At 39.3% G+C, this 19401-nt stretch overlaps 1 protein-coding gene across 1 annotated transcript in view; it reads left to right on the top strand.

Annotated features, from left to right (window-relative positions):
• myo9b (myosin IXB) overlaps positions 1-19401 on the top strand; it is a 69901-nt gene that overhangs the window by 30979 nt on the left and 19521 nt on the right. The window contains exons 5-17 of the mRNA XM_023339293.1: positions 5304-5398; positions 9370-9432; positions 13144-13243; positions 13606-13706; positions 14434-14563; positions 15248-15337; positions 15487-15603; positions 15697-15831; positions 16128-16249; positions 16353-16494; positions 16575-16770; positions 18441-18516; positions 18850-18942. Coding sequence (XP_023195061.1) covers positions 5304-5398; positions 9370-9432; positions 13144-13243; positions 13606-13706; positions 14434-14563; positions 15248-15337; positions 15487-15603; positions 15697-15831; positions 16128-16249; positions 16353-16494; positions 16575-16770; positions 18441-18516; positions 18850-18942 — 1460 coding nt within the window. The remainder of the gene's footprint in view (positions 1-5303; positions 5399-9369; positions 9433-13143; positions 13244-13605; positions 13707-14433; positions 14564-15247; positions 15338-15486; positions 15604-15696; positions 15832-16127; positions 16250-16352; positions 16495-16574; positions 16771-18440; positions 18517-18849; positions 18943-19401) is intronic.

Here is a 19401-nt window from a genome sequence, read left to right as displayed (position 1 = left end):
ACTGGTCTCTGTAGTTGAAAATTATGACTTTACTGCATCCTGTTGAGAAAAAAGGTATATTTTCTTAAACCCTTTCTTGATAATTTGTTTTTCACTTACTATTAAGAATATGCTGAATTTCTAAAGTCAGCCATTGCATCTTGAAGCAATTACATTTTTCTTTCTTCAGCCACCATTACCGCTATTTTATTACCATCATGTTGGCATTCAACACATCCCGTGGGAGCAGTTGGGTATTAGTAAAACAATTTCCCTACCTAAAAACTCAATGTCCCTTGAAGAGAAACAAAAATAGGATTATAGGAAAAAAATCAGTTTTCAGACAGCTCCTAATGTGCAGAGATTAGATTGTGAAGAATAGGTGTGTAAGTGATTTTCTAAAATGATCAGCAACATAATGCTTTATCATATTGGTTTTAGATACTACTTTTTAAAAAATATAATTGTGAAAAACCCAAACTGCAATAGATCTACAGCTATTATGTCTTGTGTGTAATCTGCAGCTAAAGGTTGTTTTTTTTGCCACAAACTTCAAGAGGGAGGGAGGTTTGTTTATCTTTTTCCAACATACAAAAAACTCATTTGGTAGCACTTGAATCAGTTACCATACAATCTCAATACTAATGCCACTGACTTTGCCATTGCATAGCTGGTTTTGTTAGTTCAATTGAGAGAAACTTTGAGGGTTCAGATGTTAGTGGAGTCATAAACTGATGACCTGATGAGAAGCTGTGCAGAGGAGGAACTGTGTAGCGACGCGGTCGTGCTCAGTCTCTGCCAGCAACATGTGATCTCACCAAAGACTCATTCAGTCCAACAGCAAATACTGATTATTTTGTCACAGGGTATTGTGAGAGGTTAGCCCCGGTTACCAGAGTTTACATACTTGATCTCCCAACTCCCTCGGTCTAACCTGAGTTTCTGATTTAACCTGAAATTCACAGATGTTTGAACTCAAATTTTCTCAAATCACAACACTTTTGTTGTTTGCTCTTTGATGAAATGTTTGAATTGATTTTAGTTGTGTTTCTGCTGCTGCTGTCCACATCCCTTGGGTTATTTACCGCCCTTTGTGAGCATACCCATGCTGTAAGTGAGGTAACTGTGTCAGGGTCTTGGCATCTCCCTGTGGAAACATTTCGCTGAAGCTCTTTGCCTCGTTTTGAGGTTTGCTCCTCAAAGTTTCAGAGCTATCCAAAAGAGGTCTAGCAGCAGCACATTTTTACTGATAATTGTTTTCTTGCCTTTTGGTTGGAATTATTCATAAATTGGTTACATATGACAACTATCAAATCCTTGAAAGTAGTCTCAAAGGAGTCGCCACAAAACTGCCTCCTTGACCTTTTAAATCTGTCACAGATCTTATGACTGAATTAATTTTTGCTTCATATTTTGGCTCATTCAAAGCTCGCTCTGTTTGTGCTGCTTGTTGGGGCAAACAACTTGATCTGTGCTGTTTGAGAGGCACGCCTCCTGCTGTGTTTGTTGAGAACAGTGTGTGTGTGTGTGTGTGGGTGTGTGTGTGTGTGTGTGTGTGTGTGTGTGTGCGTGTGTGTGTGTGTGTGTGCAAGTTTCTGTGCTAAATAGGGATGTGAGACTTCATACTGGTGGGTCTGGCTGTATGAATGGAAACGTACAAGGAACAGTGCTACCAGAAAAGCCAACTCGCAGCACAGATAAATCAGTTGAAGCGGTGACGTGCAGAGAGATTTGAGTCAACCGTGGCCGACAGTGCGCACACTGCACAGTGCTGAGGCCCCACATGTCCCCTTCCCTCCTTCTCTCGTCCTCTCTTTCTTTATTTCCCTCCTTTTTTTTTTCTTAACCTCCTTGTGTGCAAACCCCCGATTCGTAAGACCGGGTCAATTTTCCACAGTCACAGCTTGGCAAGCTCTCGGTCTCCTTCCTCATACCTGCTGAGGGTTCCAGCCAATCGGGTTTAAAGATGGGATCACGCTCATGGGCATGTTTGAATACGAACAAGGCTGCGAGATGTTTGTAATTCCCTCCGTGGTGCAGTAGCGCGGGCTGTGCAGAGACTTCCCAGGGTTTTTGTGCTCCTGGTGTTCGGGGGAGTGGGAGGGATCTGGGAAGAAAACCGGGCACAGTGAGCAGCATTGATCGCTGAGCTCAATTGTGCCACAGGATCAATACTCTGAGCACAGGAATTGAAGCTTGAATAAGGTCTCTTGCAAAATTACTCAGAGTACTTGAACTGTTTCACCTTTTTTTTTTTTTTTTTTTTTTTTTTTTATATTGCAACCACAAACTCATGTATTTTATGTGCCAGACCAGAAGTCAGCAACCTTTACAAGCCAAAAAGCAATTTTGCTTTCATTTTTCTATGGAAGAACTTTCTTTTTTTTCTTTTTGTTTTTTTTTTAATTAAAACAAAATGTCAAACTAAAGCTGCAAAAAAAAATTAATCCCTTTTTGTTGGGGCTGCACAATATTAGGAAAACATTAAGTCACAATAATTGTGTTGAATCTGGCAAAAAGACAGTATTGTTTGAAACTTGCATTTTCTCATGACTCTCCTCATGACCACAGTATCACTTCACCACCATCATCTGAGCTTTAGCATCTCAGGCTGACATCAGGTGTTATTATGAAAGCCAGTAAAAGTTCACCCTACTGACCAATTATGCAGAGTTTTAATTAATGGCCCTATAAATACTTTGACCTAGAATTGTTTCCAAGCAATCCTTTGTGAGTCAGTTGTTGCATATTTTCAATTTGTAATTTGATATATTTGTTCTTGTCTTTATATTTAAAATGGCTGCACAGTTTCTTACGATTGATGATTCGAAGTTGTAGTTGGAGACCCCCCGTTAACTAATTATGAAGCTAAAGGGCAGAAAGCTTTCAAAATCTTCTGGCATTTGTATGTATTTATGCTTTTTAACTCTTCATATTACCGCGTAAAATCTAGTGCAACCTTCAGAAGCCATCTCATTTATAAATGGAGTTCAGCAGTGTGTAACTTTCAAGTTTTTCAGTTTAAGACATCTTAATGCTTTTGCAGGGCTTGAGTTTGCAGATTAGTCTTAAAAAGCTCTGGTTTGACTCGAGGGAATTGGTGTCGCGCTTCAGCCCACCTCTTTCATCACGCATGAACAAGAAACCATTACCTGCTACATCCCTCAAGTGCAAAACTGTTACAGTATAGAATTACATCTTGCTTTAATGATTTCACTACACCAAAAAAAAAAAATTTAAATTGGGAGGAGGAAAAAAAGGAAGTGCAGACAAGAAATCAACATTTGTCTCCAATACTCTGATCAGCACCAGAGCTTTTATATCAAATTCACCCTGCATGTTGCTTTGGAAAACACAATGTGGCTCCTATTTAGCATTCACTGAGTCAACTTCCCCTGCTGTGGCTTTTAGTTGTGTGGGGGGTTGGGGGGGATGCGTGTGAGGGGGTGTGCGTGTGTGTGTGTAACCATGTGAACATGCACATCATGAAGGAAAAAGTACTGCTGTTCTGTTACCGTACCGATGCAGCATTCTGGGCCCCTCAGTGAAGCCTGGTAGCTTCTATCTGGACTGGAAATCACTCCACCCCCCTAGATGGAAACAGCCTTGCCTGTGCTTCTGTGCTTACAGTCTGTGCATGCTGCACCGGCCCCCACTCATTTATCATCGCTGACCTTCTGCGCTCTCCTACCTGCAGAGATGCACACAGATAAGGCCGAGTGAAAGGTCGGGAAGGGGAAAACAGAAAGAGATGGATGAGTAATGTGTAAGAGAAGGGCAGATTAATCGACTCACTCTGTTCTGCAGCTTCAGCCAGAACAGAGCGCGTTAGGCCGTCGGGCAGCGGGCGTCTTTGTTGTCAGGGAGGTTTTGTTGTTGATGAAGTAAGTTTGCTGGTGGAGTTGCGTGCTTAAGTGGAAGTACACTCCACTTTAGATTCAGTTGCAGAACTTCCATATATGGTCTGAAAGTCAATACGGTTCAGAGGTGAAGATCACTGATGAGCTGCAAGAGGCTGAAACCTGCGTTGCAGACTAATGGAAAAGACGCAAAGTGGATCGTTTACAGTAGCTCTCTCACCTCAGTGAAAATGTCAGGTATTTGTGCTGTAAAAATATCAGACCATGATATAATAAAGTGTCCTGCACAGTCAAAAGAAAACTCATCAAATTTGTTGAAAGAATAAAAATAAATAATATTCAATAACCTAGTTATATCAGTGTGTCTTTTTATTCAATTTTACCTCTCATTCTTTTTTTGGTAGGACTCTGTTGGTGTCCCAGCTGTCAGTGTCTTTACACTCTGCCTCGCAAAGTCTTTTTATCTTTCAGATTGCGACAATATCAACTGTCCACAGCTCTCTTCAACTGAGGCCACAGATTTTCTGCTTCTGACATTTTTAAATTTACCTACACAAGGTTTTTTTTGTTGTTGATTGTGATGTATGTTGGAAATCTCTTTCATCTTTATAACCGACAGCTAAAGGTTTTTTGAGTCAAACCTGATTGGTATTTAGACCTCTGCATATTTTGATCCAACTTGAATAAAACCTCTCTTCCATCTGAGAGAAGTAACCATTGACCATGGTGCTGCCGCTACCATGTTTCAGTGTGGGTGTCGGCTTTCATCGTCAGATAAATACACATTTTCCCACTTGGTTTAGGGAGATTTTAACCAGACATAAATTTTCTTTTTGAAATTTTGTCTTATAACCTCACTTCATAGTCCAGAGACATGGAGAATATAGGAGATGGATGCCATTTGTTTTTAAAGCTCTTAATATCATTGCTTTGCCTTATCAGAGTTATTAAGTTTCTCTAGTCGTTGTCTGACCTCATATATTTGAGGTCAGACAACGGTGACTTACTGTTCCACGTCAGATTACATACTTTTTTATTTTATCGAGGCAGGCTTTTAATATTTAAAAATATGATGACATTGTGGTTTTATCTACCTGTTTCTCACGTGCTTTTCATGTTTTCCATTGTATATTGATTTTCTGAAGTGCTTTGACCACCAATATAGCGGATGTGTAAAGGACTACATAAATAAATTATTGCTAACAATTCCTGCAGCTCATTCAGTGCTGCTCGTTGTTGCCTGTCTGAGAGCTTTATGAGAAACACCCAGTTTTTTGTAACGTCTCTGTTGCTCTATACTTTATGTGCCTTTTTCAACCTCTCTGCAAACTACAACTTTATCTAAGGGTGCAAATGTCAGTAAATGGAGATGTGATAATATTGGTATGGTGTTTGTGAATAGAAAACTGTGTTAATTGAAAGTTTTACTCAATTATTTTTGGCTTTCTGTCTTCTCTCCTCCAGGCCTTTGGTAACGCTAAGACAGCCCACAACAACAACTCCAGCCGCTTCGGTAAATTCATCCAGGTTAATTATCTGGAGAGCGGAGTAGTCCGAGGGTAAGTAATCGACATTTGTTAAATAGCTTCTCTGTGTTTTGCTTCCTGTTGCTTTTTCCCCCACATCTGGATCTTCAGCCAAACGTCTTCCTCTTTGCTTTTTTTTATGGGCGGTCATGTGGTGCTCAGTGTGCATGTGGGATGAAACTTGGACCCATTAGTGTGCTCTTCCTTTTTCTTTGCAGCCAGATTCTGGTTAGAAGCTTCTTCAAAGTCTAGTCAGCGGGATGACTTCCTTATTCCCTCATCAGGGCCGGGGAGAACAGCCGCTAGAAACTAGCAGAGAGCTCAGAGTGGGATTTTCAGACTCGCATCAGTGCTGACAGCTACTCAGAGCTAAAATAAGTGGGCATCCTTGGTTATCCCCCTGTGGCACCTGGTGCTCTTTTAGATTGTTTGCCCAAAGAAATGTCTGCAGAATCTATTTTAATAGGCTGAGTCTTTTCTTAGCTTCAGACTGAATCTTTTGAGACGCTGGTTAACAGGTGCTGTCTAAGCTTGTGAGGCTCTGTGACTTTTCACAATAAAGAGACAGAAAGCTATATTAGAAAGAGCCACAGGGCCGTCATAGCAGCTCTGCTCACTAAACTCTGCTCACTAAACTAGCAGACAAGCAGGCTGTGCATCCAGCTCCACTGAGGCAGCCACTCCAATAGTTAATAGAGAAGCTTTATAATGGGAGGCTGCTGCTCTAGTTTCCTCTACCTACTTATAAGAAATCAGAGGATTTCAAGGTGCATTCATTTTATACTCGACTGTTACGATTTTAAAAAGGAGCTTCTTGCCATGGGATGTTTTGTGGCGACTATGTGTCAGTTTGAGCTCGTCTTGGGGACGTTTTGTACCAGCTTTGATTTAGCAAAAACCTTTATTTTCCTTGAACTTTGTCACATTTTGCAAAACCAAACCTCACTGTGTTTGGGGGGGATTTTATGTGATAAAGATCAGTGTCTGTGTTTGATTTAGGTCACATTAAACAGGGAAACCAAATGATGTATCTGTTAGCTGTGCCTTGAGCAAGTTTCTGTGGTTATTTGTGTCATTGAAGCAGCTGCAAAGAGGAGAGCATATAGTGCTGATAGAGAAAAACAGAGTTGTAACCATAGATACAGATGTTTTCTGTCCCCTCTCATCCCGACACCCCCAACCAGTGTTGTATAAAGTACTGAAATCTCAGAGTCAAGTAAAAGTATAGGTACCTCTCCAAAATATGACTTTGGTAAAAGTCCAAGTCACTGACTGAAATGTTACTTGAGTTAAAGTCTTAAAGTATCTGAAACTTCTTGTACTTAAGTATGGAAATTGTTGTAAAAATGGATGTACTCAAGTAATGTAATGAAAAGTACAAGTAAAAAGTAAAACAACGCAAATGCAGTTTGAATGACATTTTTTATATTTTGGTAAACTTGTCAAATACACTTAAAATAATGTACACAACCAAGTGCAGGCAAAATTAAACCTGCTAATAGATTGTTCCAGTTTTAAAGAGTAGCACATTGTTAATGGTTTTGAACTTGCATGCCTTTTCTATATTCGTTAAATTGAGTCTAAATTGCTATCGCTATGGCTTCTGTCCCCCCTTGAACAGAGGAGTCTAGGTAGCCTGCTACAGTCAACATTAGGCCTCAGCTAAATACACCACGTGTGGAACTGAAACAATGCCAAACAAAGTTCATTTATACAGGTAACGTTATGGTCAAGATTTCACAATAGTGCCTAGTGACCAAGCTATAGTTACTGACACAGGAGGATTATAACCATTTCATAAGAAGTTACCTCGATGTGTTTCTTCAAGTTGGACGGGGAGTTTTTGTAAGATAGAATTTCCACATCTTCGGGCAGGAATAACATAAACTGCATGCGGTACGACGAATCTTTAACACCCACGAAAGAGTGTATTGTGTTTAAATAAGGCCATGGGCTCTCATCACCAGCTGGTGGTTCCCCTGGAGCCGTGTCCGACGTAGTTGCAGTCGTTGTGGTCTCCGTCTCCTCCTCCGTGTGGCTGCTGCTGATTGCGAGACTTGCTTTGTGTTTAATGGGAGAAGCGAAACAGGTGTATCCTATTGGTGGTGATGAACAAGCCCAGGCAAGCAGGCTACCGACTTTGTTGCAGTCAATCAGTAGGTGGGGTCAAAACACTTGCGTTTCTCTCTCTCTCTCTCGCTTTTTTGTAACGAGTAACTAAACCACACATTGAAAATGTATCGGAGTAAAAGTACGCAATTAAGTTCGGAAATATAGTGAAGTAAAAGTGAAAGTCATCAAAAATTTTCATACTCGAGGAAAGTATGAAGTACTTCAAAATATACTTAAGTAAAGTAGTGAAGTGTTTTTACTTCGTTACTATACAACACTGCCCCCAACATCTGTTGCAGCCAGTTGAAAAAGTCGCTTAATTAGTAGCAAGAATCCACTTGTTCTGTGAAAAATACAGAGGTTTGTTAGAAAAAGTTAATGAACAAACAAGATGGTAAATGCCTACACAAGTCAGAGATAAAGTAGTGTGGACGGTTTATAAAAGGACGAGGTTAAAATGAGCCAAGATTCTCATTCTGACTCTGGAGGAGCTGCAGAGATCTACACCTCAGGTGGGAGAGTCTTCCAGGCCTACATTCCAAGTGGTAAAAAATTAAAAACTACCAAACATGTAATTTCCACCTTGAATTACGGTGGTAGAAGCATCATGCTATGGGACCTGAGTATAATAGCACACAACAATATTTATTTCTGAAACATTTTGAAAACCTTTCCTACTACTTCACAATCTACCAACTACTTTATGTTAAAATCCAAAGTTTGTGTTATAACGTGAAAAAAATGTGGAAAAGTTTAAGCAGAAAGAAACCAGTCAGAGACCAAAATCCACAAAATCAACTCCAGGTGTTGGTGGTTTAAAATGTTTCCACTGCTTTCAATTTAAAAACAAGATCATAGTCATCCTCCTATTGTGCAACATAGGATGGCATTGTCGCACTAAGAGACAAAGCATTTCCAGTGGCATGAAGATGAACATAAAGCGATCGACAGGTTCAGGTTTTTCTTCGTTTTGCGTGTAGCCAGTGTGTTTTTAGTTCCTCGTAATTTATTTGATGTTTACAATCTTATAGTTTTCATCAGCGTTTTTAATGCACCTGAACACTCTGACAACGTCAGAAGTACCTAGGAGGAATTCAATTGTTGTTTTACATTTGTTTATTTGTTTTTTCTTAGTTGTAACAGGTTCAAGTTCAACTTGTCAGGTTTTGCTCTAATCGGCTTCAGAGGTATTTGTGAGTGCAGCCTAATCTGAATTCCTGTCAAGGAATTCTTTCTCAAAAAATGTTTAACATTTTATCCTTCATCTAGATCTTGATCTTAGAACTTTTTAACAGCTTGAGAATGACATTATTATTCTATTTGTGGGTTTGAAGCCATGAAACTTCCAACACAGCACATCCCAACATAGCAGCAATTGTAAACTAGCAGTTAAAATTGTTCAATGTGAAATCTTTTTTGTGTTGTCTGCATTTAAAGCTGCATTTTTGGTGGATGGACACCACCAAGTTTCTCACAGCGGAGCTCTATTCTTGGTGTGTCATGAGGACTGGCGTCAGTGTTGTTTTTTCTTGGATATAGAGAAAACAAGTTAGACATATAAAATCTGATTTAGAAGACTTTATGGCCTCGGGTTGGTCTGTTTGGTAAATATCACTGCTTTTAAATCTACTGGCCTCCTGACAGCATCTGTATGGCATTTTAATGTTTTGCTGGATGCTAGTTTATAGTTTGTAATGAATTTTGACGTGTGTGAGACTGTGTCTTTCTTTGCTCACTGATTGTTCCAACCATCTGTCCTCGTGTCCACTCGTGCTCCTTGCCTCACTTATTCTTACGAGCTGACTTTGACTCACACACCGAGCTAAAATAGCCAAATTGTTTTGTTACCTTTCCTCATGTTTTCATGTATTCCCTCTTTCTCTATCTTTCAGGGCTGTGGTTGAGAAGTACCTCCTGGAAAAGTCTCGCCTGGTCTCCAGAGAAAAGAACGAGAGGTATGGATTGACCCTCCACTCTCAGAGCGCTTCATCAGGCCGTCTGGATAAACATGAGACGTTTAACCATCGGCAGACCCTGATGGTTAAAAGTGAAGTTCACGTGGAGTCGTCAGATATTCATCTGCAGAAACACTTGCACTCCCACACACTCTTATCCTCGCTGAATGTGATTTCAGCACACCTGGCACACATTGAAAGATGTGTAAAAACCCTCTAAATAAATCCTTCTTTTATTGCAGTAGCACAATCTCAAACCAAACTGGAGTCCATGCTCTCCATAAGCTTTAGTACCTCTGTGTTTAGGTAAAACCTCCTCCTGCCAGTAGGACGGGACTTTTTCCTTTGCAGATTGAGAGAGATCTTTGATCATCCCCCCTTTTGCACAATTTCCCAAAGCTGGGGTCAGGACCTCACTAACGGGAAGTGTGGAGTTTTTACATCATCTTGAGAAATCAAACAAAATGATAAAGATAAAGCAAATTTATGCAATATATCAATCCGTCTAATTTTATTCGTATCGTACTTTTAACACAACAGAGACCAGTGTAGCACTTTGAAACACAGTGAAACTATTTCTTATTGAACTACTGGAACAAAGCTAGAGAGAAGAAAATACTAGTAAATTGTAATGTGGAAACACAGAAGAATAAAACAGAAGGCATACATTTGTCACGTTAGAAAAAAGAAAACATTGAGTATAAAAAGAATAAAGTGTTCTAATTACAGCTATGAATCAATTACTCAAAATTATGAACAGGATGACATTTGTTTGGAGAGGAAAGAATTCTTAAATTAGATACAAGTGATTTAAAGACAGGCAGTGCTGGTAGTACTGTCATTATAAATTTATACGTTAATTTACTAATTATTCTGTGAGTCAGGAGGAATTGTAAAGGCTGGAAGTAACCACTGCTTTAGTTCATCCACTGGTTTTATTTATTTATGGTTTTGGATCAAAACACTGAATAACAACCAGTTTTCAGTCTATTAGTATATGAAGCCAGATTTATATGTAAAAGAGTTTATGATGCTGAAACAAACCCACAGAATGACACCAGGCTTAACAGTGACTATGAGCTGACTTTGTACATATTCATCTTCTCTTTTACGCCAAACCCACCTGAAACATAAGTTGCTGTAATAGCTCAGTCTTGACTCGTCTTTTATTTGACATCTTGTCAATGTATCAGTGGAGGTTCCAGGCCAAATTTACCAGGAGAGGGGGACAACGTAAGTAATGATTTAACAGATGAAAGCTGTGATCGTGTCCCAACATGATAGAAAATAAAAGTGCAACATCTTAATTTTTAATTCATTATGAAGGTAAAACTGTGAAGATACAAATTTTTATTGATCCAAGGGACCAATTAGTTGCTGTTTCTGTGGCAGCGCCTCATCATAAGAAACTGATCTAGTGTTTCTTCAGTAGAAGGGCCGGGAGCGTTGGCCCCTGTCTGCCCCTCTGTAGAGCCGCCAATGCCTGGGATGCCTCCCATACCAGTAGCTGGCGATGGATAATGTCTAATGGTTGTTATGGAAGATTGGTGACCCCAAGAGGTCACTCTTTGATGCAGTTTCAATTGCAATAGGGATTGAATATATTATTTTTTAAGCTCCATTCACGTCCTCTGCACTGTGTAGAGGAAGATTAATATCCACCGTTAAACGGGTCTCTGCAATCTCAAACAAAAAGTCATGGATTCCTGAAGTTTGTAGGAACTGAAATAATCTAAAAAAAATTTACCATAAAAAAACATCTCAGTTGCATTTATTTTACAGAAACTGAAAGTTTAGCCATGGCTATTATATTAACAAAAACAAATACTTCCTAATTGGGGTTTTTTCTACCCTCGGGATAAATGAGGTAAAATTAAAAGTTGTATTTTTCAATGGAGGATAAAGCTACTTCAATAAAAAATGAATGTAAGTGTTCTTGCTAAGCTGCATACAGTAGACTAGTAAATTTCCCTCTTTGAAGGCAGCATGAACAGATAACATTATTTCATATTTCTAAAACTAATTATGTGGTTTTGTCAAATTTGTATCTACTTAAATGTTATGTTTTATATCTCTGTACAAAGACAAAAAACATTGGGTGTTGACAGGATGGCATGTTGCTCTGCATACCATCTGATCCGCTGTTACTCATACCAGACTCCGTTGCTATTTGTGTGACTAATAAGCAGCTTCATTCTTCATTCATTGGTTGTTATTGGGAAACAGTCAGATTGTTATTGGCTTCAGACTCCTCAGACTTTTCAAGACCACTCCTATGCTGTCTTGAAAACAATATCTATGGGTTAGGATTACCTATTGTTATGCTTAAATGAGATGCTTTGTGTCTGATTTGACACGTCGCAACTTTGCTTTGGTATTTTCATTTTGGACTTATCTGACTTTATGCGCAGTGAAAACTCAAAAGGGCTACTTCACCATTTTAGTTTTTAGTCTAGACAATTTTAAACTGGACCTTTTTGTTTTTAAGCTGTGTGGAAAAAGAATATTTTTTGTTCCACAATGGCAAAGACATGCATTTAGTTTAGGCTACTCTAGTTCTTAATAACAAGTCTAAAATTGATTGATTTTGAAAAAATGCCTGAATTGTTTCTGTCCAGATGGAAAAATAGACATGAAATGCCTATTAATCATTTTGGAAACTAATTCTAGTATTGTTTATTTAGCCTACACTTAATAAGATAATAAGACACAATTGCTATTAAATTCAAATAACTATTCGTCCCTCAGATGCAATTTCAAGTCACAAGAGTATTTAAAATGTACTCAAATGAAGTCACACAATAGACTTCATAAAATTCGCACATAATAATAAATGTATATAAATAAAAATGCAGTGTAATTTGTGACTATGGACAGTGTGAAGTAATTATGTTGCTCAAATGGATAGAATGTTGTAAAAACTACAGAAAAATAAATCTGGAAATTTCCTTCAGGTATTTTAAAAAATCAAAAAAATGTACCATGAAATGAAGAAAGAAAATTGACAGTTTGACTGAATTACATCTGTACTGAAAGCAAGACCACACAAGCATTTATTATTTCTTTTAAGTCTGTTCCTAACTACAAAGTTTTCAATTTACACTCTAAACCCAAGTTTCTCAGCTGTATTTTGGGAATACCTCTTAGGAAACAACAACACCTCCTTTGAGTGGGCAGAGCATTACTCATTCATATGTTTCCTGTCTAGATTTCTTCCAGCTAGTTTTGGAAAATTTACTCACCCTTCTCTGACAGGTCGCTCTACGTAACCCTCCGCCTACTCACAGTCTGCTCACAGTTCAGCTAATCTCCTCTCCTGCAGTTGCTGTTGACTGAATATCCTGCCTGTCTAGTCGGGGAGAGGGAGTTGGCTCTATATTGTTGTTGTTTGTTCACGATAAGCATGGAAACTCATTAATCCAGCAGGCTTGTACAAAAAAGCTCATGTCACCTGTTTACCTTTCGGCTGATTGCACAAGTGGAAAACTGATACTAACATCTCCGAGACGCTGATATCGCCTTCCATATGTTGTTCGTTTTACGATGCGTTTTTAATCTCTTTGTATAACCACAAACATCAGATTTCAACATAATTGAAAATCTTAATAATTTATTAGTTCGCCATAATGTTTGGCAGCCAGATTTGTGTGGCTGTTATGACTTTCTAAATATAGTACCTGTAAAACAACTGTCATGTTTTGTTTTTCCCAGGAACTACCACGTGTTTTACTACCTGCTGCTTGGTGCTTCAGAGGAAGAGAGAACAGAGTTTAAACTGCTGCCGCCTGAAGAGTACTTCTACCTCAAGCAGGTACAAAGTACTCTAAACTTCATTTAGTCTCCCTTGTGTTCCTTCCCACTTCTGTTCAATAAACTCCACCTTCAATGTTTTAATTAGCCACAAGCTGGAAAAAATTAGTATTTCAGTCTGTGAAATGGACTTTGAAAGGATCTGCCGCTCGTGAAAGCTGCCAAGCGTCTGAATAAGCTGTTGTGTACACTCTGAGCTCGCTCCACACATGTGCTTTGCATGTTAATGGGACCGCCTTTGTTGCGTCTTCCTTTTCACAGCCCTCTGTTCCCTGATCCCTTTTTCCTCCAGGTTGGCCATTTTAGGTTTTGTGATCTCACTTTTATTTGTTCCTCCCAACCAACCGCATTCCCTCTTTGCAGGAGAATTTTAAGATCGAAGATGAGGAAGATTTGCGTCATGAGTTTGAGAGGCTGCAGCAGGCGATGCAGATGGTTGGCTTCCTTCCAGCCACAAAGAAACAGTGAGTTAAGCAGTGATCAGTTTGTGGTTCCTAAAGTCTGGAAAACTAGGGGAATGGATTTGAGCAATTTTCAGCTCTGGTTAAGAGTGGAAAAGGAAATAAAACTTGGAAAAATGTTTTCATTTCCATCCATTCTTCAGTATTTCTGTCCATCTTCTATTCATCCATCCATCCATCCATCCAGTTTTTTAACCATCCATCTATCAATCCATTTGTCAGACGGATGGATCCTTGTATTCATCCGTTTGTCTCATTCATCCGTACATCAACACATCCGCATTTAAATCCTAACCATTGAATAAATATCATTAACAAATCCATAGTTAACTATTGTATTTATGTTTTTAAATTTCCTAGAAGGACTAAAAGCTTTGAGAATTTGAGTCTTTTATGTGGAAAAATGCTTAAACATCGTCTGGAAATTCAATTTTTATTGTATGAGCGCACTCTGTTTAAATGTCTTTAAAGACGTGCTATAAATGTGTTGTGGAGCAAATTGCATCTTATTCTCTGATTTAAAGTATTTCTTTAATTTATTGAGTCACATGACCAAAGAAATAAAAAACTTGTCATCAGCTCTGAATGGATGGCCTAACGAAGCAGTTTAATAACCCCTTCAATTTCTCTGACCTCAATCAGATGTGTAGAGTGAAGCACAGTCGCAACATCTGTCATGTGACTATCTAGTCGTTTTCAGTCTATGTCATCATTTATTATTGTGTTGCAGGATCTTCTCTGTGCTGTCTGCTATCCTGTATCTTGGCAACGTGACGTACAGAAGGAAGTCATCGGGTCGGGATGAAGGGTTGGATGTAGGCCCACCTGAAGTCCTGGCTACCCTCTCTGACCTGCTGAAGGTGATATGATGATTTTAATGCATCATTTTGTCACTGGCGGTTTGCAGTGGAGTCACACCGTAAGACTGTGTGCTTATCCTCAAATAAGTGACCGAAAGATCCCTGATAAGTTGGTTGAAAACAAAGTAAATAAAAGTAGAATTTGGAGTGACAGCATAAATTCAGTAAAAATGCATGATTGTTTTTTAATGAGCGAAAAAATGTCACAAAAAATAAGCCAAGACTAATAAGCACAATTTACGTTGAACTCTTTGGGTTTATTGGATTAGATTCTTGGTTAATTGTTTTATATTTCTATGTTTTGACAAATTATACACAAGGTATATCCTTGGTTACATTTTCACATGTTGTGATAAGATGTTAGCTTATAACTCATAGTAACACTACCTTAAATACTTATGATGTCTGGAGCAAAGTGGAACGTAAAAAGATTTGTTGTACCACACTTAGCTTCTTGTTCTGTAATCCAAAATATAGAAAGAAGGAGCTTTTACACAATATTTTATCTTTGATTTGCCACATTGCAACTCTTTCTACTGCTCGACTTCCCATCTAGATGTGAGAAAGTATTGTTATGTGTGTTTTTCCAAAACACACATAAAAAAAGGCTTAAATGTAGATTTCTTCATTTTCATGGCCAGTGTTTCGGGTTGCATCTTTAATCTTCGTGTTTGTTAATTTCAGGTCAAAGAGGAACTGCTGGTCGAAGCGCTGACGAAGAGGAAAACGGTGACTGTCAACGACAAGCTGATCCTCCCCTACAGCCACTCTGAGGTAAACTCCGACCACAAGAACGTTTCTTCAAACTCTCTTTATCTTCCTCTTTGCTGCTCAGACACCTGATGCACACTTCTTCTTTTCACCTCAAAACCCTGAAGTCTGATAAAGTTGCATCACGTGAAGTCCTTTGTTTCTACCTTCAGGCGATCACAGCCAGAGACTCCATGGCCAAGTCTCTGTATGGTGCCTTGTTTGACTGGATTGTGCTGCGCATCAACCACGCACTGCTCAACAAGAAAGACATGGAGGAATCTGTTCCCGTAAGAAAGCAGCACACATAACCCGCTATTAACCAAAACCAGTTTAACATCAAGCTACATGTGAATGAATTATGCGTCAACGTTGTCTTCCAGTGCTTGTCCATTGGTGTTCTGGACATTTTTGGCTTTGAGGACTTTGAAACCAACAGCTTTGAGCAGTTTTGCATCAACTATGCAAACGAGCAGCTGCAGTATTACTTTAACAATCACATTTTTAATCTGGAGCAGGTGAGTAGTTGCTTTTTTTACATTTTTGATTCAAATCCTAACTTCATAGTTGATAAACTGACCCATCAAATCTTCTAATTAAGAATAATTTAGCTAATTTATTGCATCAATCACAGTGGAGTAGGTATTAGAGATGTAGAGGTTTTTATTCCAGCAGTTAAAAAAAATTATTTCAGCAAAAACAATTTAAACAAGCCTGTGCTAAAATGTTTTTGTGTTTTTATTTGGTGGTTTGGGGAATCGAATCATTTGAGACGAGCTTGTTGACCAAAAATGGTTTTTCCTACCGCGTTCAGGAGGAGTACCAATCAGAGGGAATCACCTGGCACAACATTGACTACACAGACAATGTGGGCTGCATCCACCTCATCAGCAAGAAACCCACAGGCCTGTTGTACCTTCTGGATGAGGAGAGCAAGTAAGGACAGTTGCACTCATGCATGTCAGAGGAATAAAAATAAAAACTTCATTTCTTCTGATTTAAATTTTTCTCAACCCTCGTCTTTCCTCTGCACCCCCAGCTTTCCACATGCAACAGATAAGACCCTGCTGGCCAAATTCAAGCAGCAGCACCAAGGAAACAAGTACTTCATACCCACCCCAGTCATGGAACCTGCCTTTGTCATTCAGCACTTTGCAGGGAAAGTCAAATATCACATCAAGGTATGATGGCAGCTACTTCATTCAAATTCAGGTACAAGTGTTTCTGCCTCCAATGGTCTCATTACCTGCAACCTCATCAGGATTTCCGGGAGAAGAATACGGACCACATGCGTCCAGACATCGTGGCGCTGTTGCGCAGCAGCGACAGAGCCTTCGTGCGGCAGCTCATCGGCATGGACCCGGTGGCCATGTTCCGATGGGGCATCCTGAGAGCCACAATCAGGGGCCTCGCCGCTTTCAATGAGGCGGGTCGCTCCTGGGCCTCAAAAACTTCAGGTAAACCTGCTAATAATCAGCTATTTGAAGGGACAGGGTTCACGGTTCTGTGGATCAGTTATTGAAAGCTTGACAGGATAATTTCCAGCCAACATATGAGACTTGAAAAATACCGGGACGTACCATCTTTGATGACAAAATGTAGAAAATATGATTCAAAGGTAAATTAGGATCCCAAACTCGGTCTGTGTGTCTCATTGGGACATATGAACATTTACTATCAATTGTAACAACATTGAAATATTCAGGTAATGTGCAAAATTTAATTTTAAAAATACAATTTCTGATGAGAAATTATGACACTCCTCCGGTTATTCCCACTAAGTGACTAAAATTACACACAGATGTGTCACAGAATGTAAAATCACCCATTCATCCAACTGCTGCCAAAATGCCCAAGTCTGAACCACACTCTCCCTGAAAGCGGAACGCAAAATGCTTAATGGAGCTTGCAAAGGGGCGTGGCAGTGGCACAGGGGTAGAACCCAATTGAACGGGTTCGAGACCCGGCCTGTTGACTTTTGCTTCATGTCTTTCTGCTCTCACAGCCTGCTTTTCTGTCAGATCACTGTCATATACAGGCCACTAGAGCCAAAAAAAACCTTTGAAAAAAAAACGTTTGTAGTAAGAGGGCAAAAGGGAAACTTTTTTGTTCCAAAAAAATGTCAAAGCTTTACTGAAGTTTTCCAAAAGGAACACAGACAAAGACCAGGACTAATTTGGACAGATTAGTCTAATATGTAATTATTTGGACAACAGAACAGAGGACAGGTTTGACTTAAAGCAAATACAGCATTCCAGAAAACAAACCTCATTCAAGCTGAGAAGCATGGAGAGGGAAGTGTCATGATTTGGGAATGCTGTGTGTTCCCAAGTGGTGACCTAGTTAGCTCACCACTGACAAACCATCAGAAGAATTAAAAAAAAAATTTAACTGGAACAGAATCGGAAAACAATTGGACCCTATTGACTGACAGTAACACACAGAATGTGCCAGTAATTCACCAAGGACCGGTTAAGAAAACAAAGACTGAAAGTCCACTAAAAGAAGTCTTTCTCTGAACTTTTACCTCATGTATAAAGCAAGATTTTGGTTTAAATTCTAGTGTAATGAGTAAAACAAGGAACATTTTTATTAAGTGCAATCCAATATTTCTGTTTTCCAGAGATTAAAACATGAGATTAGGAACATTTTCAACTTGTTAAAATAAGCTAAAACATTCGCCTAAGCTCTTCCACCTCTCTACAAATTCTACACTGCAATATGGCATCTTTATATTGCAGGTTGTGTATAATAACTTCACAGAATCTCATTTTAAAATCTCCCCTTTAAAACCGTCCCTTTAAAAACGTCAGTTTTCTCCTGATGCAGAAAGATAGAAAGGTAACGTCATGCAGATGCATTTGAACTGCAGCTTCAGCAGACAGCAGATGTCCTACTCTGTAATTAGCTTTAAGGTCAGCATGAAAAATAAAGGCGGTCACAAACTTCTGAGAGTTTCTCTGCAATTCTGAATCCCTCTGCTTATTTTCAATCTTTTATAAGTCATCCAGTGACGTATTTAAAAGGAGCGCAACAAACTTAATAGACTGGTCAAAGCGAAAAGCAGAAAATCTGCTTCTAGTGACGCACGTTTTGATTATTTACTGGCTTCTTATCTGATTTTTAGGTGTTATCCGTCCAGCATCCAGAACTCCTTTAGGAGAGCTGCAGCGCTCCAACACCCCGATAGAACGAATGTACAAGTAAGTCATTTGCATCGATTGTTGAAAAGCTTTGTTCTCACTTTTTTCTGGAGTGGATCTGTCTGCTGCGAGAGCTGGTTTTGCACCCTTTGTGGTTGATACCTTTTGTTTCACGTAAAATCAGCAAAATATTCTCTTTTCGTGCCATTTGGAAATGTTACACCTGTTATTTTATGGGCCACCACTTTAATCTTGTTGTGCTGAGTGAGATGAGGATGGATATTTGTAAAACGTCTTTAAATCTTCCTCCCCCTCATCTCAGTCACCCATATCCTCCCCACCTCTTGGTGACCCCAGTGTGTGGGTTCTCTCCTCTTCCTCTTCCCTCCACAGACGAGCTTCTATGCTCGATTTCTACTTTGATCACTCAGAGGAGCGCCCTCTAGAGGCCTTTGAAGACATCTTTGCTAGCTATGAGAATAAGAAGTAAGTGAATTTGGTGGAAAGCAGAGAAGAATGAGGACAAGAGGCCAAGCAGGAAGAAGGAATTAGTTGTTGCTTTTTCGGTTTGTTCTGCTTTCTGAGTTTGCTCTCATTAAATCATGTCAGGTCTAATTTGATGTAATGTTGTTTTTAGAGAAAAAGCAGGGTTTTTTCTTATATTTCAGCATCTGTATTTTTGACATATGAGATTCGGCAGTATAAGGAAGTTCAGATCAGCTGTATAACACTTTAAGCAGAATAAAAAAGTTCCCCTTTCACTTGCATTTCCAGTCTTCCCTTAGTGCAATTCTCTTCCTTTTTATGTACTTTCCAAAGCCCCTCCTCAAATCTATCATTTGGACGTTTATTATTGGAGCTGCAGAGCACAGAACAGTGTTTGTGCAGGCTTTCGTTGAGTAGCCACTCAGATTAGCTGTGATGCCTTAAAAGCTCACAGTTCTT

This window comes from Xiphophorus maculatus, chromosome 9 (assembly GCF_002775205.1).
Source record: "Xiphophorus maculatus strain JP 163 A chromosome 9, X_maculatus-5.0-male, whole genome shotgun sequence".
Taxonomy (NCBI): domain Eukaryota; kingdom Metazoa; phylum Chordata; class Actinopteri; order Cyprinodontiformes; family Poeciliidae; genus Xiphophorus; species Xiphophorus maculatus.
This window is presented reverse-complemented; position numbering and strand designations above follow the sequence as displayed.